The following is a 25,210-nucleotide window of genomic DNA, read 5'->3' as shown; positions in this document are numbered from 1 at the left end:
TTTTTGCTTCATACATCTATAGTAGTTCTACATATCCACCCTTAGATTTTATGAACTTGTGGTCAAGAAGTTTTTGACCTAGCACATGTATAGTTTAACCTCCTGCATATATTCAATCTCGCAGTATTTCATTGCGAACTTAAAAAGCGCAAATTTATTTTGGATTTTTTGTCAAAACAATTGCATTTGTGGCACTTTATTTCTTCCAAAATTATGAATATAAACTAATCTGTGTTAGTATTGTAAATTGTACAAATGTCTTGCTTCATTTAAGCCATTTTTCAAGTCTCTGTGGTGTTCACGTCTGGAGTTATAAAGCTTTAAATAGGGTACCCCCTAAATGGGCAAGGATTGGCAAAATTTGGCTTGTGCCTTAAGAGGTTAACCTGCTGTATATTTGCAATCTCTCAGTATGTCATTGCAAACGAAAAAAGAGCAAATTGATTTTAGATTTTTTGCCTTGACAATTGCATTTGTGGCACTTTAGTTTATATTCATAATTTAGGAAGAAATAATCTAAGTTAGTATTGTAAATGGTACAAATGTCTTGCTTCATTTCAGCCATTTTTCAAGTCTCTGTGCTGCTCACATCTGGAGTTATAAAGCTTTAAATAGGGTACCCCCTAAATGGGCAAGGATTGGCAAAATTTGGCTTGTGCCTAAAGAGGTTAAAGACACTCAATTTAAAAAATAACGTATATAACCGAAATATTTAGAGTAGTAGTGCCTGAGTAGTGGGGGTTCATAGGAACCCACCTACCAAATTTGGTTGGTCTACAACTTATGGTTGCTGAGCCTCAGACACTTTTAGCAGAGAAAGCTTCCACACCGCAACTAAAAAGTCCAAATGGCGGGCAAACAATATGGCGGACATAGGTGGTCCCAATAGCAAAGTTGTGGAGCACATTCAGATACATAGGTCGATTAAGTTTTGTGTTTATCTGACTTACGGAGTGGGAGTTAGGGCCTTTTACGCATGACCCTTTGTTATAGCGCCACCATCTGGCCGACACAGGTGATTTGTACGGCCTGAGTAGTGGCGGGCCATAGGAACCCACCTACCAAATTTGGTTGCTCTAGGACTTATGGTTGCTGAGCCTCAGACACTTTTAGCGGAGAAAAATAATAATAATAATAATAATAATATTCCTAACAGATACAATAGTGTTCCACCAGCTTCGCTGCTTGGACCCCTAATTAGTTGCTAGTTGTTTGTGATAATTTCTACCAGCCAATTAGCTAGCTAACCAGATCTAACTTTGATGACATTTCAGATAATGATAAAAACCAATACTACTACTTCTATTTATACAGTGCTGTCCCTCCAAAACTTTGAAAACAAGCAGGAATGGATCCTATTTGATATTAAATTTAAATCACAAAATTAAAAAGGGAGCCTAATCTACCATAATAATTCAAATACAAAATACAATCTTACATTTTCATCCTTTTTTATTTTTATTCAAACTGGATAATGATAACATGAAATACAACATTAAACCTGGTCAACATTTAACAAACATAACTGTCTGTCAAAAAATAGGTGACACAAGCTGCCGATTGTGGGACATGGGAGCGATGCCAGGTAGCTTTGTCTGCTTTTGTAATAGCGTTTTATAGGCCAGCGTAACAGAAAATATTCTTAGCATCGCATTCACTTATGCATTCACTCTGTTAGCATAAAAATACGCTGCACCTAACGAAACGTGGTCAACGATATTTCGTAATTTCTTGGAAAATACTATTATTATTGAGGACTTCTGGACATAGCTAAGCCATATGTTTGCTGATAGACCTAGCTGACATCGTTTTCTGGAGCAAAACCGAAGCGAACAGAACAGTATCACTGATACGGTCTCTACTCCACATAGATGAGATTCCATCATTGCTATGTACGTATTACTGCTCGAAATATTTCGGTTATATACGTTATTTTTGAAATAGAGTATCTTTAAATAGGTTAGTGGTGTTATATAATGTAAATATTTCACACTGTAATGTAAGTGTTAGTAGTGTAATAGTTTTTGTGAAGCATGCAACAGTGATGACGTCAGAGCTGGAACATTGCCAAAACGTGGTGGACGGGTGAAAATTGTTTTCATGTTGTCTCATCCCCATACAATAAAACATACGAGAGTACAGAGTATAGAAATACACACGAGTTAATTATTACACATTTAGGTACTGTACCGCATTGTGTGACAATATTTTTGCATTATTTTTTTAATCTGATAGCAATGTTTCATCTTAGACCTTCATAAGGGGCTCATTTATATGTTTTATAATGGACAAAAAGCATTTTATTCAATTTTAGAGATATTTTGGATATGTTTCTGGACACCTAGCTATTTTAGACCACTGTACTGACTGAAAGCTTGTAATTCCTATTTGAAAATTATGCAACAGTGATTTTCTTGAGTCAAAACAATTGATTTGTAGTGAAATACGTGAATATAATATGTACAACAATGCATAATTTAGACATTTTGGATAGATTTGGAGACGCTGGGTACACTGCTTAGTTTTTCCTTCATACATCTATAGTAGTTCTACATATCCACCCTTAGATTTTATGAACTTGTGGTCAAGAAGTTTTTGATATAGCACATGTAGTTTAACCTCCTGTATATATGCAATCTCTCAGTATTTCATTGCGAACTTAAAAAGTGCAAATTTATTTTAGATTTTGTCAAAACAATTGCATTTGTGGCACTTTATTTCTTATAAACTAATCTGCATTAGTATTGTAAATTGTACAAATGTCTTGCTTCATTTAAGCCATTTTTCAAGTCTCTGGGGTGTTCACATCTGGAGTTATAAAGCTTTAAATAGGGTACCCCCTAAATGGGCAAGGATTGGCAAGATTTAGCTTGTGCGCTAAGGTGTTAAATAACCTTTCTTCCCCATTCTGATGCTTGGTATGAACTTCAGCAGATTGTCTGCTGAAGTTCAGAATATTATTATTATTATTATTATTAATTACATTTATATAGCACTTTTCCAAATGCTCAAAGTGCTTTACAGTGAAGGGGAACTCACCTCACCCACCACCAATGTGTAGCACCCACCTGGGTGATGCACGGCAGCCAATTTACGCCAGAACGCTCACCACACATTAGCAAAGGTGGAGAGGGAGAGAACATTTATTTAGCCAATTAAGTCTGAGGATGATTTTTTTTTTAGTGGCAAGTTTCCGAGAGCCAGATCTGGGATTTGGCCAGGACACCGGGGAACCCCCAACTCTTAGCGATAAGTGTCATGGGATCTTTAATGACCACAGAGAGTCAGGACCTCAGTTTCACGTCTCATCCGAAAGACGGCATCTCCTACAGCACAGTGTCCCCGTCACTGCACTGGGGCATTGGGGTTTATTTGTACCAGAGGAAAGATTGCCCCCTGCTGGCCCACCCAACACCACTTCCAGCAGCAACTCAGTATTCCCTAGTGGTCTCCCATCCAAGTACTAACCAAGCCCACACCTGCTTAGCTTCAGCCATTTGGCAGGAGCAGAGTGCATGGAGGTATGGCTGCTGGCAGACCATGTCTACATGCCTAAATGCACTGAGTTGCTGCCACATGATTTTCTGATTAGATATTTTCGTTAACGAGCAGTTGAACAGGTGTACCTAATAAAGTGGCCCCAGTGAGTGTGCGCGCGCATGTATATATATATATATACACATACATACATATACATACATACACACACACACACACTGTATCTACACAGTGTTTTCTGTGGAATTGATCTCTTGGTGTGGTGGTGGTGGGGGGGTTAGTGTAGCGAAGGCAAAAAAATGTAAGACTATGAAAACATAACCTCTTGTGACAACTTAAAGGTTTTTTTTTTTTTTAATATCTAAATCTTTTTTAGCTCTGACAGAGCTCTTGATACAAGAGCCATATTCTTGACAATTGGGCTAGTGCATGTGTGGCGAACACCAAGAGAACGGTCCAGGCAGTGGCTCTGTTATGCTGTGGAGGTCATTTTCCTGGCATGGGTTGGATCCAATTGTCCCCTTAGAGGGAAGGGTCACTGCACATCAATACTAAGTCATTCTGAGTGATCACCTTTCTCCTATGATAAAACGTTTATATCCTGATGGGAGTGGTTTCTTCCAGGATGACAATGCCCTCATCCACAGGGCACAAGGGGTCACTGAATGGTTTGATGAGTATGAAAATGATGTGAATCATATGCCATGGCCTTCACAGTCACCAGATCTCAACCCAATTGAACACCAATGGGAGATTTTGGACTGTGTTAGACAGCGCTCTTCACCACCATCATCAGAACACCAAATGAGGAAATATCTTTTGGAAGAATGGTGTTCCAGAGACTAAGGCACTTCATGTTGGTTTTTTATTTAATTTGTCACCGATCTGAAAAGTATCTGGACACCCCTTTGTCTGGGGCTGTGTTTCATGGTTTGGGCTAGGCCCCTTACGTCCAGCGAAGGCAAATCTTAATGCTACAATATACAATCATTCTAGACGATTCTGTGCAAGCCCAACAGTTTGGAGAAGGCCTTTTCCTGTTTCAGCATGACAATGTCTGTGGGGGCACAGTGAGATCCATATAGAAATGGTTTTGTTGAGATCGGTGTGGAAGGACTTGACAAGCCTGCACACAGCCCTAAACCTGACCCCATCAAACACCTTTGGGACCAACTGGAAAGCCAAAGCCTGGCTCTAAATAGAGCTTAGGCGGTGACTGTGTGACAGCGACTGCGGTTGATCCGAATTTACTGCCACCATCAACTTGACATGTTGTCTCCCTAGATTTAGCTACATTTATGTTTTAGTCTTCAAGAGACCAGCACAATGCATGTGTACCCGTGTACCGTACAAAACATTAATTTCTTAAGCCCCAATTAGTTGTAGGCGTCTAAAAATAGTATTCTCGTAAATTATTGCTTTCATCGATCACTGACTTAAGGTGCACCATTGTAAAGAGCAGACTCTTTGCACTTTGATGCAAAAAACCCAGTCTCGATCGGTGAAACCACTAGAGACAACAAAAAGATGACAAGGCAGTCCCCTTCCCCAAAGGAGGGCTGAAACTGACACCCAAGGTGAATTATGGTATTCTATAATCTAATTATGTTCCACAACTCAAACAATTGCTAATGCTACAGTGATGACATCAATATTGCTAATAAGCCCCCCCCCACCAAAAAAATCTATTTGCTCTTTGTATACAGGCTAGCAAAACCCAACCCAATATTCATTATGCGTGATTTCCATTGAACTCATGGGCATTTGAAAACGAGCATTTCTATGCATGCAAATAGAATCTCTTGAAAAACATGTTTTCAATGTACAAAAATGCCAAGTTACTCACACATACAATGCACTGTCTAGAAGTAATTCATTCAAACTGCCAAAATCTAGGCCTGCCATAAAAAGTATTGATATCAAAATGACGCAAAATTACTGTTCTACAAACAATATAGGCCATCTATATGCCTCACCGAAATTAAAGAAGCTGTATTCCAAAGCAATGCAACCAAATGTTTCCTAAATTGTTTCAAGCCACCTGGCCCTGTGTGTAGAAGCATACAGTGCATGTGTGAATAGGTTTCTAAGAGTCAAGATTGATTGAATAGGCCTCAATGTGTCCAATTTTTATCTGTATGTATGTATTCAGCTGCCCAGCCTTTCTGTTGCATCAATGATAGTCTGTTTCTTGGTATAAATGTCTGTTTGTACATGTGAATGTTACATGCTGCGAGGGAAATGTCCCCACGGGGATAATGAAGTATTCTATGTATGTATGTACAATATTTATTTTACATGCAGCATTTATTGTAAGTAGCAAATGTACAGGAATTTGTTCATTTAGTAAAATGAACTTGACAACCAAGTGTAAACATTTGTTTTCTGGAGGAATATGCTTTCTGTAGGTATTCACCAGCAGTTTTGTACACTCAGTTAAATGTCTTGCATGAGGAAATTTTAGTTATTTTACACTTTGGTGTGACAAAAAGTTTGAATTACGACATGGTGCGAGATGGTAAAATTAAAAAAAACACAGGGCCAAGTGAAACAATAGACAGTGCTTTGTATGTGAGTAACTTGGCATTTTTGTACATTGAAAATGTGTTTTCAATGAGATTTCTTTTTGCACCGAGTTTGTAATGAGTAATAATTCATATATAAATGTTGGCTATGACAGACAAGCATATGTTGCACTCGCAGAATAACGACACAGCGCCACATATTTTAATGAGAACAAGCAGTTCATTTTCATTGCAAACAAAATATAAAAGCTTTTAGCTGACCACATACGCAGACACTTGCTCTCAGCTCACTCTCAGTATTCCAGTAAAGCTTGCTACCAATACAATACTGTTCTGTATGGCACTGGTTTCTCTAACAGAAATTATGTCACAAAGTAATAAAGGCCTGTTTTTACAACGCATAAATAAGCATTATAACATGGTTCGTGAAGAACGCACTGTAACATAGCTAACCAAACCATGTGAACAACAATATAGCCTGTGGCTAGCACACAAGGTAGTTACATTACTAACCAGTTTAACCAACAATATCTTACAACATTGTCGTGTATAAGCATGTAAAAGTCAACAGGAATTCGTACGCATACTAAAACTATTGAAAATTCATGCTTCATACGGTCTCACCTAAAAATATAACATAAAACCTTTTAGCTGACCACATATGCAGACACTTGCTCTCAGCTTGCTCCTAGTATTCCAGCAAAGCTTGCTACCAAGCAAGACGTTCTGTTCTTGCGGATCTCACACTGACTGGTGACCACTGCCATCTAATGGCGTCAGCTGGCATCGCACTAGCTAACAGAGAGACAAAAAGATTTTATGCAGCAAGGCTCCAGAGTGCGACCATTTTGGTCGCACATGTGACCAGAAATCTGTCAAGTGCGACTAAACATTTTCATTGGTCGCACCGGTGCGCCTGACATTTAGCAGGTCTGTCTCTGTGTGTTACGACGGAGTATTATGGCCACAGAGGAAAATTCTGAGATTTTGAGAATAAGGTCGTAATATTACGAGAATAAAGTCGTAATTTTAGGCTACATGTTATTTTAGAGGGGAAATAACAGAAGAGCAGCCTGCCGCCTGCATTAAAATGAGGAAGGTGGAGCATCTTAAGTTTAGCTTTAACTTTAGCATAGGTTTCACAAATAACGAAATACTTAAATTAAAAATTTTAAATGGTTTTTCTCTCGAAATTTTACGATTTTATTCTCGTACTATTATGATTTTTTCTCGGAAAATTACGACTTTTTTCTTGAAATATGACTTTATTCTCATTAAATTGCGACTTTATTCTCGTAATATTACAACCTTATTCTCAAAATCTCTAAAACTCCACCGTAGCAGTGTTTTTTTTTGTTGTTTTTTTTTTCCACACCCGCATTCTGCAAAGACCCACCCCTACTCTCCCTCTGATTGGCTTAAGTTGGGGGGGGGGGGGGAAATTGAACCTGGGTTTCAGTCCTGTAATAGTAGGGAGAATTAAACCCAAAAAAAGGCCAACTCGTTATGCGGTGGATAGAAGCACCAAATTTGGTACAGATACTCTTCAGGATGTATCTCACCATCTCAGAAGGGGTGCCCAAAAATTTGGACCCAAAATGGCCACCAGAAAAGACCCAAGATTCCTAAAACGTGATATAATTTAGACATTTTGGCTTATTATGCTAATGTCAGCTTTTACATTTATAGTAAATAGACAAGTATTAAAGGATTTGCCCAAAATAACCCATGGAAATTTTCTTAAATACATTTTAAACAGCTTTAAACACCAAACATAGGCTTAAAAAACAGTCAGAATGAGATGAATGAATGCTTTTCTGAGTGGTGTATTTTCAATGGCATATATACATAATTGTTTTTAAAAGTTTTTAAAAGACCCAATGAATGATAATCTATAGATAATTAATTGTTAAAATCTTCATATAACCAGAGATCAAGCCCTCTATTGGGGCACAACTCATTAGCATTTTAATGCCAAAAAATGTTGTGGACAGAAGCACAGTTGGGTGTAGACACTATTGGGAATGTATAGAAATGTTTTATCATTGCAAACAAGACCCTGGACTGACCCTGGTCTGACCCTTGGGGAAGGGGGGGGTACGAGGGGGCAGGACTTAATTAATCAATAAAGGCAGTGTATCAGAACAGTGCTCGGTGACTCGATTAGCCATGTATTTTGTGCTGGAAAAAACAATCCCCCTGGATTATGAAGTTCACATTTAGCATGCAACTACCTTAGGTTAGTTTCCCATTGGCACCGAATAAACTTGAGCTACTGTAAATTATACGGTTTACAATTTAGGTATTTAGCAGACGCTTTCATACCAAAGCATGTTGAACAAGGTATCAGCAATCTGTGAACACTGGGGAAAAAAACTGTTCCTCACTGATAAGAACACAGAAGGGTGCTGTTTACAAATTGCACAAGGTATAGCTTCTCCACGGTTTCTTGCTATTCTTTGCATTTGTTGTTTAATCTGGTTATCCAACTTATCTATCGCCTGTCTTGCTAGATAACTGTACAATGTGCTGGTATTTTACAGTTGATTATGGTTGCTTTCATCACCATCAAAAATATAGCATGCCATGTCTTGCATTAGCAATTGTGCAAGCTAATCTGTTTGAATAGGGGTTTGACTGAGTAACGTTAGCACATTAGCATGCTATTAGCTAATTGTGAGACAGTGACTCTTAGGAAAATAGCATCTTTTTGCTGATGGGATAAATAGGGACGAGGGGTACATGGGGTGAGTGGCATGAGGACCTCATGACAATTTTGACAATCCAGTGCAGATGTTTCAGGGGCTCTCCATGAAGGAATCGGAATAACTATGGATGACACCTGTGACACATTGGCTATGTGTCTGTGATTTTGAAAAAATCCAATATTTAAGTTATAATCAATCATGTCATCCATACTGCCCCTGTCTGTCAATGTTTTGAACGGATGCCAGCTCTCGACATTGAACTGAATCGGTTTCCCTGCTGAATTGATTAATACTCTGAGATGCAGACAGTCGTAAATGCATGCTGTCAAAGTGTCATGGGTATCAGTTAAACCCTGGACTCTTTCTCCTGGTTCAACCACTTAGCCAGGAATCAAACAGTTTTGCATTGCTGGAAAGATACACCTATGTTCTGTATGACAAGACATTGAAAAGGTCAATGATCTAAGGAAGGACCCGTTTTCTCAAAAATGTCTCTCAATGGAAAACATTCCTCCCACACAGGCTGCACTGCTACAACATTCAAATCGAGCCGGGTACCAAGCTAGCATTTGGTCCAAAAGTCTGAAAGCTATCCAACCTGTACCTTCTCCTGAAAAATATGGATGGACCAAAGTAGCTGATTCGCAGACACCTTCATGGACACTCCTGCCAGAGGCTGCCAAAGTTTGTAGAGAACTCCTAAAGAGTGGCTGCAAAACTGAGCCCCTCTGTTCTCGGAAGTGTCGATGCCGAGATGCTGGGTTACCTTGCACAGCATTATGCCAATGTGCTGGAACATGTGAATTGGCACACATGTGAGTCACTATTAGATTATGTCCCTCAAATAAGATCTTATACTGCATGTTAGAAGCTTTTTATTTGATATTACCTTGTAAAAAGGCTTAAAAACAACAGAGTAAAACAAGACTTTAAAAAGACGAATAATTTATTTTAAAAACACTAGCAGTACAAATGATCGTTGTGGCTCAACTTCTTCCCCTCTGTCCCTACTGACAGTTAAATAGCTTGAGCCAATCAATTGCACGTAGTTTCAATTGCCTCAGATTAACAAATTACATTCAATTAAACAATTAAATTAAATCAATTAATTATTTAATTGATAGTATTTATTGTTTAACAGGCTAGTGAAGGGCCACTCCTTCACATACCTGATGACAAATGTTAGCAACCTTGAGATTGAAATGAGTCCACTTGGGTGCATCATAGGTCAATTGAAAACTGTTTAGACAGCTATTTTGAATTCCTTCAATAGCTCACTTCCTGTTTAAGAGTTTTTGGGGGCACCCCTTCTAGGATATATTCGGATCACTCAATGTACGTACCAAATCAAATGCTTTTATGAGGTCCTTTCCATGCCTTATGTCAATTGCCAACTGTTTAGGTGGCCATTTTCAATTTCTTCAATAGCTCACTTCCTGTTAAAATATTTTTGGGCACCCCTTCTAGGATGTCTTATGATCATCCAAGAAACATGTGTGCCAAATTTTATGCTTTTATGAGGTCCTTTAGGTGCCTTTTGAGTCAACTGCCAACTGTTTAGGCGGCCATTTTGAATTTCTTCAATAATTCACTTCCTGTTTAATATTATTTTTGGAACCCTTTCTAGGATGTCTTGGGGTCGCCCAAGGGACGTCTGTGCCAAACTTCCTGCTTTTATTAAGTTCTTTAGGTGCCTTTTGAGTCAACTGCCAACTGTTTAGGCAGCCATATGTACCAAATTTCATGCTTCTATCCACCGCATAACGATTTTTCGCATAATTCCTCCAACTAATTGGTATGGGGCATGCCACGCCAAGGCGTAACTTGGCTGGATGGCATACCTGCCATCCCAATGACAAAAGCAAAAAAGTGTGGTTTTTCTAAAAAAGCAACATCTTACTTCACAAAGAGCAAATAAGTCTCAATTAGCCATTTCAGTGCTGAGCAAATGGCCTAAAAGCAAGCTACCACTAAACTCTCTAAGATCTTCCCATCATGACCCATATTCTCCCCTGCCTGGAAACCCGGTATATATTACAGCAATCATACAGAATCAAGTTGAGCACAGCTTACAGCTTCCTTCTAGCTGGAACTATGGCTTAGATATTCTACATACCGATTTACTTTCACTTTGCGTTTTTGCATAGCGCAAGAGAGAAAGCTTAGTGCACGGTTTTGCTTGGTTTTGTTTTTTTATAGCGAATGCTCTGCATAAAAGACAATGCAGTAGTGATAAAGGTCACTATTGTAACTTGTTTATGATTTGGTTTTATTGTACACAGCAAGGTAACAGTGTTTTTATTTATTTATTTTTTTTAAGTGAATTTAGTTTGTGTGATAACTAACCATGAAGAACACATTTTGTACACAGAAGCTCTCCAAAAGGACAGCATTAGACTGAAATACAGGGCTTAGTGAAAAACATGAATTTGTGGGAATTTGTTTTGTGGGTTCCAGAGGGTACCACCCTCAATGGAATTAGCGTCTGGAAGTGGAATATGGCTGGGGAAAAATAAATAAGTAATTCCAATTTGGAGAGGTTTGCTACCATTTGGAGAGGTTTTCAGGAAATTTGGGCCCACCTTTGGGAAACCGCCTATATAATTTTACTGCTTCGTTCAATCCACTCCAAATTTTTTTCCTGGTGTTGTATACATCCTGGGGTACAATTGGAAAAAGAAATCTAGTTTGGTCCAGTATCAGAAGTACATATAATCACTACAAAATAAAGAAAACAAAATATTTTTCTCATTTCTTTGTTGTTTTAAAGAATAAATAATAATACATAATAAACTGTCTAAATTGAGAAAAAAACAATACATATACATTTAGTTAAATGAATACAGCCTCTTTTATAATAGCAACTTTTAGACGAGGAAAACGCTTAAATTCCTTAATTGCAACCATTAAGTGCATTGGCGCAAATGTCATTTCAGTTTCCAACTGCTTTGCTAACGGCTATTTTACATTAACAAGGACATTTTTTTCCTACATAACTAGGTAGAGGTTGTTACTAACCATTTGCCTATCACTAGCTGCCACTGTATTATATAAGTAGCAGACTGTGTTACTGAAATATTCTGATATAACCAATAATATCAGCAACATATAGCTGGTATAGCTAGTCACTTAAATTGAAATCATCTTTTTGCCGTCAGAAGAGAAGTGGAAGGCAACGATGGGTAGGAAAATATTCATTTCAGTTTGGATAGCTTACAGTGAACAGTCAACCCAATAATAAACTTGTCATTTCATTGTAAACAATCATATCTGTGTTTTCATTGTTTTCTGAGATAGAGCAAGGAGGAGGGCAATACTTCAAAGAACAATTGCCCTCATCAGCACCGATGTAGGTAGTAGCTAGCTACACTGGTTACAGTTATGTAATGTTAACCAGTGTAGGTAGCTATATTGACTACCTACATCGGTTCTATTATTCATTTACACGGTACTACTTCATTTTCCCGTGGCACAATTTAAGTTTCCAATCTGAAAGACGCAGCGACCAGCAAAAACAATATGTCAAGCACTACCCTGGTTTCTCAACATGAGTAAAACAAAAATCATGCCTAGGGTTTTGTTTTTTAAAATATTACTAGCCTGTGTGGCAAAAATTTATTTGGATCAGAATGCCAAAACATATCTTAGTTCATCCCGATAATCCCGCTATTCCATGCCACGTCTGTTAGAAGTGTCATGATAAAATTATGAACGGCATACATTTATGTATTTACAGGACATTTCCTCCATTAACATTTGCCCCAGGCTTAAGTTGGATTGTTTCTCCAGGAAAGGTGTCCCCCACTGTATTCTCTTTATTGTATATTTGGCTGTATTGCTTTCTTTTGATTGGAATCTTTTTTGCCTGGTTGCACCAATGATAGACCATAAAAACAAAACACACCACTAAAGCCGCGTTTCCACCAAAATTACCCGGAACTTTCAGTCCCAGGAACTACTTTACCAGGAACTAAAAGGTTCCTTCAGCCAATGGTTGTCTGTGTTTCCACCGGGGTCTAAAGTCCCGCGAAGATTAAGCAAATTAGCCCACTGACGTATCAAAAAGCGACGTTGTCGTCGGTCCATCTGTCATATGATTTCTTCTGTAACCCCATACTACCACCGAAGTAGCCTACATTATTTTCTAATAACCGGGACAGCCCGGAGGGGTTTATTCCACGTATATACAACGGGTTACCAACAATGACTATACATGGTTACTTCTGTATTTATTGATTTTTATCGATTGAATCACATGGAATTGAAATATTCTTCTGTGGCCGTTTGGGCATATTTTACCGTTGTCAAGCAAAACTGTCGTTGGTAGTTGAACTTGGACCGTTATGCAACAAATAGGATATAACAGACCAATAGTCAGATTGTAACTGTTTTATATATCCTCTCAAACACATTCATTATGTTTTTATGCGAACATTCGCTTTCATGTCTTGACATCCGAAGCGACAGAATGCATTGACATTTCCAATATAACTGGCAACAACAGCAGAAAACATGCACACGTTGTAAACAATTTGCTGTTTGATTACTTTCTCATCGTCAATTCTATATAGGCTAATCGCAAAATGACAAGAATAGAACGAAAACTCGGACTTGCGTGAAAATTTAAATTAGTAGTGGTACAGCCACCGTTTGTTTTCCTTCAAAGTTACTGCTAGCCGAGCAGCGAAGTGTGCCCTCCAGATGCGAACCATGCACCATAAATTAGTCCATAGTCTTCCTGGTCTTTTCGTGGAATTGAAAAATGGCAGTAAAATTGAGTAAAATTACGGCAGTCTGAAAAAGCTAAAGGGACGATTACTAGAATTAACCTGTTATTTTACCCTGACAAAAAGTGCGGAAGGTGATTTCCAGTTTGCTTTTACTGTATCACCAATGTGAATTACGCAGAACTACCGCATACCTCACATAACTGTATCAAACGTTTTGAGTCAATTACAACGGGCTAACAAAGAAAATCCGGAAGAAAATATTCAGCAACCGAATTAATCCGTTTGAATGTTTTAGTACGTAATATGCTGTCCCAGCACGAATGCTTAGCATTTTATAAAACGAATACTAAAGCAAGAAAAGAGCAGAAGAGCACACGTTATAATTCCAAGAGGTTGGCAGGCTATAACCAAAAGTAGGCTACTGCGCCGCATAACACACAAGTTTGATTTGAAGTTATTATGAAAATAAGTCGGTTTGCGCCTGAAAATATAGACACACAAAAAATGCTACGAGTACTCGACCAATCAGAAATGTTCAGCGCTGCAAGCTCCACCCAAAAGGTTCCTGTACTTTCGGAAAGTACTATCCCCCGAGCAGGAACCTTTTGGGGGGTAAAACAAAGCCCCCAGAACTAAATTTAGACCCTAGTTCCTGCGGTGGAAACGCACTGAGTTCCTCAAAGGGTCCTAGTTCCGGGGTATAGTTCCTGCGGTGGAAACGCGGCTTAATTCGTATGGTACACAGAGTTGAACTGCTGTTTATAATGTTGAAATGTTCAAGAATTCAAATGAAACGCACTGATCTGATGTCACATTATAACTAAGATTTTATGCAAGTTTGTTAATAGATAGTTTGGTTAATATTCAATTTCATTTGACTCATTCAAATGAGGTTAATTTTTTTCCCCTAATGTATTTACCAAAGCTGGTATTGGTACCAAGATCGAAATTTTGGTATGCTTCCAACACAACAGTAAAACCTTGTAGTTTATAGCAAATGAAACCATTGTAAAATTCCACCACAACAACCTAAAGGTTTTATTTTTTGTTTGTTTTATTTTTTTTAAATAGAGGTGGCCTAATACTTATGGCCTGTACTGTATGCATGAAATTAGTTTCGAAAGCTCTTGATCAAGCAATCTGTATCAAAGCGTTGATCATTTAGTTGCTCAACTGCATGGCTGAGGAGGAAGCGTGACATTCACTCAGGCAACCAAGACAATGCTCCCACAGGACTACACGGTGATGAAATGACCCAAAAAACAAAGCTGAACTCTACCCCTGGCTGGTCAGCCATGACAAAACCAACCATGTGATATTTCAAATGGACCAATTGCGAATGGCCTGTGAGCAATTTGCACTGGGGGTATGCACCACCCTGTGATGTGCAAACTGAAAACATGGCCTCTTTTTGTTCGTCTCTTGATCGAAAAAGGTTGTTTCGGGAAAAACATTCCCAATATCGGATTTATGATACTGCAGATACTGCTTTAGATATTTCAACACAGGAAATACCCAGCATACACATGGTATCACACACATTACCTCACACAATGTCTCAGACACACATGGTATCTCTCATTCTCATACACAAAAAACACACACACATACACACACACTCTCTCATTCACTAATGCACACAATGGAAATACACACACAAGCAAACAAACACACACACACACTCGCTCACACATACGCACCGAGTCCTTGAAGCCATCGTATTTGTAGATGTGGCCGGTGCTGGTGACAAGCTTGATTCCGTGTCCCAGACAGACACGCCTCCACTGAGCCTGGGTCAGATCAGGCACCGGGATAGAGTCCACTTTCCCCGTCTTACTGCTCTTATACACCACCGTCTGCTTACTGAACCGCAGCCGCCCATCATTCTACAGGGGGAAAGACAACACTGTACTGAGAGAGAGACAGAGAGAGATGAACTTTTTAACAACATGCATTAAAAAACACTTGGTTACAATCTCGAAGATTTCTGTTTCGTTCTCTTTGGCGGTACCAATGGCGAAATGCAGTAAATGCAGGTGAGTTTTTGGACCTCACTTCCCAGAGATCCAACCGGATCCAACCAGTGTCGCCTGTGTGACGTAAGTCAGTTGGCACCTGGGCCACGCCAACTATTACACTTACTATTTACTGAAAAATGGTTGTTATAAAAGTAACATTATGTACACACTCATTCATTGTCTAACATTAGGCTAACTTAAGCTGTCTTTACACTGCCGAGCAGGGTTAAAATGCTGTAGCAGACCCGGGGTAGAATTAGTGATGATCAATTTCCACAGACGTTCTTTATCCACCTTTTGCCCGGTATGAACATCTTTACACTGCAGAGAAGAATTTGCGGGATTCGCTGTGGCTCGTACAATTATGTATCTCGTGCACACTAAACAGTCTCTCGTGAATGATTGTTGTGATATTTTTGAAACAACTGCCTTGCAAAATGTTATCGCTGGTGTTTCTGGTTTTGCTAGCAAACTGTTCGAGAATAAAGCGGAGATGGGTGTTAAATTAGCAATCAGTACAAGAATAATAAAACAAAAACAAAGGAGATGTCATCAAAAAAGGGCAAGGCTGAAGGACCATATGAGGAAGCGTAATAAAATAATAACGCTAATCCATACTGCTGTATTCTTTTTAGTTTTCTCTGGTTTGACATCTTTACACTGAAATCAGACCTGGCTCTGCTCCACCTATACCCCTGGTTAATGCTCTGTGTAAAGACGGCTTTATTCCGATCATTATAATATATTGATGAACTTGATGGCAATGTAAATAACGGTAACGTTAAGGCCAATTCAGATCAATGATTCGCAACGAGACGAAACGGTTTTAGAATGTTGCAGAGAAAATTGCAGCGGTGTGAACTGGTTAGTTGCAGAGTGTCTGAAGCCGTTGCCTGGGGTCTCAAAAGACCCACCTTGTCAAATCGCCAAGTGCAGTTAGAACGTTTACAATCAGACATCTTGGAATTTTGCAAGTTGCGAATCATTGATCTGAACTGACCTTTAGTTAGCTACATTGCAACGTTGCATAAAGGTAGCATTGCATCCGAGAGACATTTTGCAAGGTCGGTACCAGTCAGTAGCATAAGCTAGAGTTTTTTCTAATTGTTAGCTGACATTAAATTGTGTTAATTACATTAGCTAGCTAGCTAATGCAACGTTACCTGCTATGAGAGATGGATACTGTGCGCAACGTTGTCTAAACTAATGTTGCCTTTCTTGACATGGTCCGGTAGCTAGCGTTAGCTGTGCAAATAGCTAGGCTATGTAATTTAGTAACGTTACATTGTCATCAAATGTAATACGAAATCTACATCAACAAATAATGACCTCTCATGTCACAAAAACTTTAGGGTTCCATAACCCCCCCCCCCCCTTTTCTCTGTTATTGTAACGCTAGCAGACACCGGAAAAACAGTACACCACTCACACACAAGTGAGTTGAAGAGCGAGCCTGTTGCGTTAGCTCTGTCTACCCTCTCTGGGGGACCAACCACTGATGGGTGATGGAAAACGCATCACTAACTATGCGCCGTTTGTGATGTTTTCCCAGGAATGTCGTCACAGACACCCAGTTCTTTAATCGTAAACTATTATATTAATAATATTAATTAATATAATAATAGGCTCAATCACCATTGTTACCTAATTCGGCGATAGATAGTGACTAAACAGACATTTATTTTAATGAAAATCTTCAAGATTATTACTTTAAAGCTGTGAATCACCTTCATAAACAGCCTGTTAACTGAGAGAACACCAGAAGGACGAGAGGTTGTGAATCTGCTGTTTTTCATTCAAAAAAGGAGTGTGCACTCGTCCTGTGAGCGGTGCCCATGTGAGAGCGGCACCCATGCAACAGTGATGGCCATGTGTGAACGGCTGTGGCTCTGGGTTTGCTTTGCTGAGTTTAGGGTACAGATCTATACAGCAGGATACCAGACACAGTGCCTGCCCATTATTGCTCATGGGCTTGTTTTTAATGACGTCATGCTTCTGTTCTCTCCTACACTCAGCAGCTCACAGATTACGGTGTGTGTTTATGCACTGACCCAGGAGCCTTTCACTTCCTGGTAGATCTCATTAAACTCCAGCATGTCCCCCATCTCTGCTTCCTGCTTCCCTGGCACCCAGCTGTGACAGACAGACAGACAGACAAGTACAGCACTTTCAGTTCTTCCCACCAGCAAATCAACAATGGTGTCAACATCTATACATATCTGACAAAATCTACATTATTACTAGGGGTTCAAGCAGCAAAGCAGCAAGAACTCTATTGGGATTGCTCTTATTATCATCATTCTTTATAATTTTTCCACCCTAAAACATATCTGGATCCCAGAAACCATATGATGTAAAAGGACAAAATTTGGTAAATAGCTTGCATGTGTCACCCACTTATGTCACCAAAACCTGTCCACATTGACCACATGCTGGTGTTATAACAAGGCATTTTACATTTTTGCCAGTACCTCAAAAACTAAGGCCTAGAACCATGATCTTTTTTGGCAGAATCCTTGAGTCATGCAGAATCCTACACGTGTACTGTTGACAATTTTGTGATTTTTAAAAAATCTACTTTTTTCTAACTCTTCATACAGTTTGACTGCTTGTCAGTTTTTGGGACAATATAGCTGAAGATAAAAAATTATCAAAACAATTTTGCTACTCTAAAGCATTTTACTGTACCGCTCTCACAAATTTTGTGGCAAATACACATAAACAAGAAGTGAGGCATAACTCCTGAACGCTTGCATGCAAGAGAGACAATACTTCACAGATGTATTTAGCATATGGCCATGAGGGATTTTTTTTTTTTTGATGGTGCTCTATTGCACCATCTTCAGGCAAAGCAAGTTTTATGCTTTTTTTTTGTGACATAACATTGCAGGGTTTCCGCCAGTGTATTGCAAGCCCGGTGGCCCGCCGGGCCTAAGCATCAGGGAATTTTTTTTTTTTTTTTTAATGTATTTTTAAGATGTTTTTTAAACTACAGTTACAGTGGGGCGCCTTGGTTGGAAAGCTCACCAGCGACATCTGTTGGTTAAAACGTGAACGCACTATAGGAAAACAGCAGGGCTGTTCTTTACCCTCATTGTACATAGTGACGTTCAACACTTGATGCTTCCAACTATCACAAGCTAAGGGTACCTAGCAAGGCACCATTTCTTTAGTAGGCTAACTAACCTCGTTACAAACTTCGTATCACTTCATCTCGTCGGTAAGCACATTCTTTTTATATTAACTTAAGCAGTGTGTAGGTAACGTTAAACCAGTAGCATGAATGTAACGTTCGATACATTGTAAGATTACATGATTTATTAATCGCCATCTAAATAACGACTTCTTGTTTATTAATAACGTTAGCTTGGTGACATTGATGTGCACGACAACGTGGTCATTTAGCTAACTTAGCTAGCTAGCCAAACAGTCAGTAACACAGATACATAGATATTTTGTTGTTGAAATGTGCCCAGCATTCCAACGCTGTACATTGTTGTAAGATTCAGTAGCCAATAAGTAGGCAGTGTTGTGCATATCCCACTCTTACAGCTCGTTTCCAGCCCAAACCACTGCAGAGAGCAAACTTTTTTTTTTGTCAGTGACATTTCCTTCTGACATCTACGACGGCAATCGCAAACACGACATTTATTTTGCCTTTTTGTATAGCTATTATATGGATAAAATCGCATTTATTATTATGAATTGGTAAAAACATTTACTTCATATCCAGGGAGATAGCGAACTACGTGCACGTTACATGACGTGTAGACATTTGGTAATACGATCGCATTTCAGGCTAGAAAATAACCAGTTAATCCACAGAAATTTCTGAGTTGTCTTAGAATCTTTATCGCAACAAAATGTATCAAGGCTGGCAGTCCGGATCAAATTTGTTGTGACAGCTGCCGTCCCAAACAAACACCTGAGACAGGCTGCCTGCGTGCATGCCTCCCCCAAGGCGTTACGTCATTGTTTTGCAATGCGCAGCTGTCATAAAACACATGCTGGCTTCCATAAGCGGAATCGATAAGCTCGGAGCCATACAATTCCAATGAATAGGACAACTTGGAACCGGTTCGGGATTCCCATCCCTATTTAAATGTGCCCAGCATTCCAAGGCTTGTTGTAAGATTCAGTAGCCAATCAGGACTTGAATACAAGTTTTTTGTAGAGTGCAAAAACTTTAATATTTATTTTAATTTAATTTATTTTGTTGTTGTTGAAAACACAGCATTCCAAGTCTGTACATTGTTGTCAGATTCTTTGAAAGACTATGCTATACTGTAAATAGTTGTTGATTTTTTAAAATGTGTGTTGAATAAATGACTTATTTATAACATTCACATTACGTAGTTATATATTCAAATCTCCAGTCAGCTTTTAGCACTGACATAATGTAGGGCCCTATGGAATCTGTGTTATAGCTTTTTTAAATTCTCAATTCCGCGATTCCGTCCGTGATTCTGTTATCACAGAAACTATAGGGCCCTACCTTAATGCTGCCATCAGTCTGTTGCTGGCCCGCGCCGGGCCCCAATCAAAAAAGACACTTTGTGGCCGGCCCGCGCCGGGCCGCCGGCCCCCGTCAAAAGATACTTGCCACCGGGCCCAACAACTTTTCTGGGGGAAACCCTGCATTGGCATTCTTTATCCAAGATCATGGCTTCCAAACTCGGTCCTGGGCACCCCCTGTTCATGCTAGTTTTCATTCCAACCACAATTGCAATCCCAGAATTTTAACAAGCTTTTAACTTTTCATAATGAAGGCTTTTAATGTTTAAAACGACTATTTACCGTTTTAAGCCACATCTCCATATTCATATTGTGCTTATTGTCAAGTGTTTTGTGTCATTCATTACATCCTGACAAATGATACAGCTGTGGGCCTATTGCCCAGTGCAGCTTGGGCCCCGTTAAAAGCCGCATGCGACTGTACTTGTAATTAAAATGACCATTATTACCATCGTTAATCAAGTCAACACGACCATATAGCCTAGTGTCTTAAGTGTATGGTGCCATCTACAATCACGTAGTAATCACGTTAAAATCAATGTACACAGGTGGTCGAATAGAAGTTAACTTCCGCAGTTCGGGCGCTCTTTAAATCTGGGGAATCTTTGATTCTGATCACTACCACCAGTAAACACGATGCGACTGCTTAAATTAGGGATGAACGGTCTTTGAATCGGTTACCTTCTAATATGTAACTTATGCTCGAATTATGTTTGCAGTTCCCTCCGATCGACAACGCCTCCATATCTGCGGGGGTATCACTGGCCCATAAAAACCATAGCTACCGAACACATGGGTCCAAGGCCAAAGTTGGCTCGCTCGATTTTAGAGATCGTAATAGCTGCTAGCCATGTGGCAAACAAAACGTACAGAATCTACCTAAGCAGATAACGTTAGCTAGTCAGATCGCGAGTTAGTGCCAACTAAAATGGGATTAACTAACGCAGTTTTCATTTTCAAACAAGTCTACAAGCAAACCAATATACAAAAACCTGCTGTTTGCTTGAATTGAACATAGTTATGTGCTTGCCAATCAAAAATGTGGAGAAATAAAATTATAACGGCTAGTTAGGGGCTAGCCCTTATAATTTTAGCTTTTCTAGTTTCAAGGTTTGAATACACATTAGACTAGCCAAATAAGCTATTTTAAGTAGTTAGCTACTTGCTATGCTTTTAGTTTGTCATAGCAAATGACTTGCATACTTGAGAATGTGTCTCACACGCGCATTTTGTCAAGCCTCGAGGACAGCGAGCTGGAAATACAATAGTCCCGACAAAACACAATCTGCTGTTGCGGATTTATTCGCTAGCTAATGCTAGCAAGCTACACACTCATATTAGCCGCATTTCTCAAGAAATCAAAAGATAGAGACAGACTATTCAACAATTACTTTTTCAATTTACCAGAGAAAACTAACCGAACTCTACTGACGGTTCAACGGTATAAACATCAACAATAAATAAAGACGTGGTTTACATTACTGTCAAAAACTCCGTCCACCGTTTCCCGCGTGAACCACCGCTCGTCACTTCTATGGCCGAAATGACACGGAAAAGGGTTCTACGACCTGCCATTCACTTCCTTTTGCATCGTGAGTGTTATATAGTCTATGGTTAGAGTATATCATATGATATGTAGAGACCTAGAGACAGCGACGCCAATAGAAACTTACGGGGAGCACACAATGAACTACATAAGAACTGAAAGGGAAATTACCAATGAACGCCCACCACTGCCTCTATCTCATTACACTGGCTTGGTGGCTAACTAAAATTAAAACATTTACTATTGCTTTTGAATTTGTATAATCTTTGCAGGTAACTAATTTATATATTTGGAAATCTAAATAAAATACTCCCATAATCTAGACAGTTTCCGCTTTCAGAATTTTTACTATTTAACATTAGCTATCTTGCTAACGAGACGACAGACCGACTGTATAATGTTAGTAGCCTACAGACGCTTCCAAAATTAAGCACCAAAATCTGCGTTGCGATCAGAGACTGCTTTGCGATTAAGTCCGGTAGGTAAAGTTACCGGTTGTATAGAAACTGGCGCTAGAATGACTTCTCGTGGCAGGTATATTTTCTTCAGAGGTGGGTAACCCGGCTTCAAAGAGTAAAAAGACTGACCATGTATTTGCTCCAGCACCATGCACTAAACCAGCTGATCACAATAATTAAGTTCTCCCATCATGCTGAAGAGTTATGCTAATTAGAATCAGCTGGTTTAGTGCATGGTGCTGGAGCAAATGCATGGTCAGTCTTTTTACTCTTTGAAGCCGGGTTACCCACCTCTGATTTACATTCACCGCTGTGCCTGTACTGGTAGCCTACCTACTTTTTAACTAGGCTCCTGTAGCTACCCAGCAACCTCTAATTTCTAAATTAATGCTAGCTAGCCCTGTAGATCCTCTGCCGACATACAATTAGTAGGTATATCACGTACAATAGCCCATTAAAAACATTTCCATTTTAAAATATGACATACACTTTCATTTATGTCATCCAGGGTAAGAGAAAAATTATTGAATCCATGCCTATACGTATTTTTCATCTACAATGTAGGCTATGTGTTTGCATACATTTATGCGTATGCATGTCGTATACATTTATATATGAATTACTATTATCACTTACTCATAAAAAACACAGTACAAAAGGAAATTCAAAACACGTTTTCAGCGTACAAATATGCCAAGTTACTCACACATACAAAGCGCTGTCTATACAAAGCACTAAGTCATTAATTCAAACTGGCAAAATCTAGGCCTGGAATTAAAATTAGCCTATTATCAAAATTCCGTTACAAGAAACAATATTGGCTATCTTACCTCGCACAAATTAAGCAAGCTGTATTCCAAAGCTACCCAGTGTTTCTTAAATTGTTTCAAGTAACTTGGCCCTGCGTTTTTAAATCTTACCATCTGAAGACAATGTTGTCATTCAAACTTTGTGCCACATCAATGTGTCAAATAACAAAAATTAGCTCAGGCAAGACATTTAAATGAAAAAAACTACTGGTGAATTTGCAACCAAAATAAATAAATGAAATACTGTACATTCATACCCACATATATACAATACTTTGTTATCATGCACACTACTGAAAGGCTGATAAAACTTTTACACATGAAGGACTCTTACAAACCTATCCACACGTTTGCCCCTTTAACGTAATGCATGCTTGTACACACAGGGCCACGTTACTTTAAACAATTTAGGAAACATTGGGTAGCATTGCTTTGGAATACATGTTGTTTAATTTGTGTGAGGCAAGATTGACAATATTCATCCATCCATATCTTATGTATACCCACTTATCCTGGGCAGGATCACAAGGGGTGCTGGAGACTATCTCAGCGTGCATTGGGCGAGAGGCAGGAATACACCCTGGACAGGTTCGCCAAGCTACAGCAGGGCACATACACTCATATCTACAGTATGGTAGGTACCCGGAAGAAACCCACATGGACACGGGGAGAACATGCAAACTCCACACAGAAAGGCCCAGGGCCTTCTTGCTGTGAGGCAACAGTGCTACCCACTGCACCCCTATAGCCAATATTGTTTCTTGTAACTTGGCGTAATTTTGATATCAATACTTTTAATGGCAGGCCTAGATTTTGCTAGTTTGAATTAACGACTTAGTGCTTTGTATGTGTGAGTAACTTTGCATTTTTGTATGCTGAAAATGTGTTTTTCATCATATATTAATAATCAATACCAGACTGCTTAGTTTTTATGTAACTAAGTTATTCAATATATTAAAAAATTATATTCAAGATATTCAAAAAAATCTGGCACGTATGTAATTAACATGGTTTCAGACTGACACTTGACTGAACAAGGACCTTCCATTGGCCTAATATATGTTTCCTTGATTCCTCCATCCTCCTGTCCTTTCCTTGCATCCTCTGATGGGTGGAGCTTAGGAGCGAGGAAAGAACACAAGGATAGAAGAATCGAGGAAATTCCAAATTTGGCTTGGAATTTCTTCCCCAAATGAAAATGTCTCCAACTTTTGACCCTTGTCCATGATAGACTAGGCCTTGGAATATCTTTGATCTAAATTAGGTGAAATATTACAGTAGCATTTTCAAATAATTCCACTCCATTAGTTGCTGGATAGCGTTTGGTTAAAGCACCATGCTGTGGTCCATGGATTAACCTCAGGGCCTCGGATGTAATCCAGACCGTGCCAGATGTGGCCGTAAGGCCTTGGTAAGTCGATTGCCGCTTGGCTATGGGAGGGCTAAATCAGTTAGGGGTCCATGTTTCATTGCTCTCTAGTTTGTACTGACCCCCACTGGGTCAATCAGGGCATCTGTCGACAGGTGTTTCTCTAACATGTGATGTCACTACTAGTTCTTTTCACACCACAGACTACAGCTAAACTCACATAGAATGGAGTTGAAGGAAGACCTGTCAACTTTCACATGCAGTCTATGGGTACCCTGATCACTTTTTCACTTTTTGAATTGGCCTCTGTTGGATTACACAGGTTTTGAGTCGGCACAGTAATATTTCGCCCAGGATGGAGCGGAGGTACAGCAGGGCAGTATCTATAATAATGAAGTCTCAGAACTTTTAGACCTTCACGTTTTAGGGAGAAATTATATTCCAAAATTTCACTTTCTTGAATAAACCTGTATTAATTTACATAGAACGTTTGAAGTGGGATTATTTGAAAACACTACTGTAAAATTTCACCCAAATGGAGTCAGAGAGACTACAGTAACTTTTCTATCATAAAAAAGTATGAAAAGTTAGCAACCTTTTCAGTCATGGGAGAAATTTCAATCAAACATTTCACATTTTTCAATAACAATGATGCAGTAATATTTCATCCATACAATTTCAGATCTATATTCGTTCTTATTCTCTCATACAGACATTATAAAATGTTGAGACACTTAGATTTTTTTAGAGGGTGAAAAAAAATTATGTGACATTTGGGTATCTGATCTTTCCATGTTACAAGCTTTCAAATACAAGAAAAGAGAATGTAGCCTAATTTTTAAAAAATAAAACACAAAAAAATCTTATTCTCATGAACCGTCCATCCGGTCAATCTCAGATTCAATGTGACCCATCTTTGTTCTTGTCCCCACAAAAAGCAATGCTTAATGCATCAAAAGATGGCTGAATAGAGAGCTAATAAAATTGACTCATAATGGGCATGTCCATTAAAATTGCTGTAATTAATTCCAGAC

The 25,210-nt window shown here is 39.0% G+C and overlaps 1 protein-coding gene across 10 annotated transcripts in view; it reads right to left on the bottom strand.

Annotated features, from left to right (window-relative positions):
• Window positions 1-22,170, bottom strand: part of ssrp1a (structure specific recognition protein 1a) — a 79,760-nt gene extending 57,590 nt beyond the window's left edge. For 8 of the 10 annotated variants that reach the window (XM_064344020.1, XM_064344025.1, XM_064344021.1 and 5 more), the window contains exons 1-3: window positions 21,472-21,629; window positions 17,531-17,612; window positions 15,162-15,347 (exon numbers count right to left, since the gene is read on the bottom strand). In XM_064344020.1, the coding sequence (XP_064200090.1) occupies window positions 15,162-15,347; window positions 17,531-17,612; window positions 21,472-21,569 (366 nt within the window). In that variant the 5' untranslated portion in view covers window positions 21,570-21,629. Of the gene's footprint in view, window positions 1-15,161; window positions 15,348-17,530; window positions 17,613-21,471; window positions 21,634-22,032 lie in introns of those variants that run through there. The other 2 variants (XM_064344030.1, XM_064344029.1) reach the window with 2 other exon arrangements.
• Window positions 22,171-25,210: the final 3,040 nt, after the last annotated feature.

This window comes from Anguilla rostrata, chromosome 7 (assembly GCF_018555375.3).
Source record: "Anguilla rostrata isolate EN2019 chromosome 7, ASM1855537v3, whole genome shotgun sequence".
NCBI lineage: Eukaryota > Metazoa > Chordata > Actinopteri > Anguilliformes > Anguillidae > Anguilla > Anguilla rostrata.
Note: the sequence above shows the minus strand (reverse complement) of the source record. Positions and strands in the feature narration are given on the sequence as shown.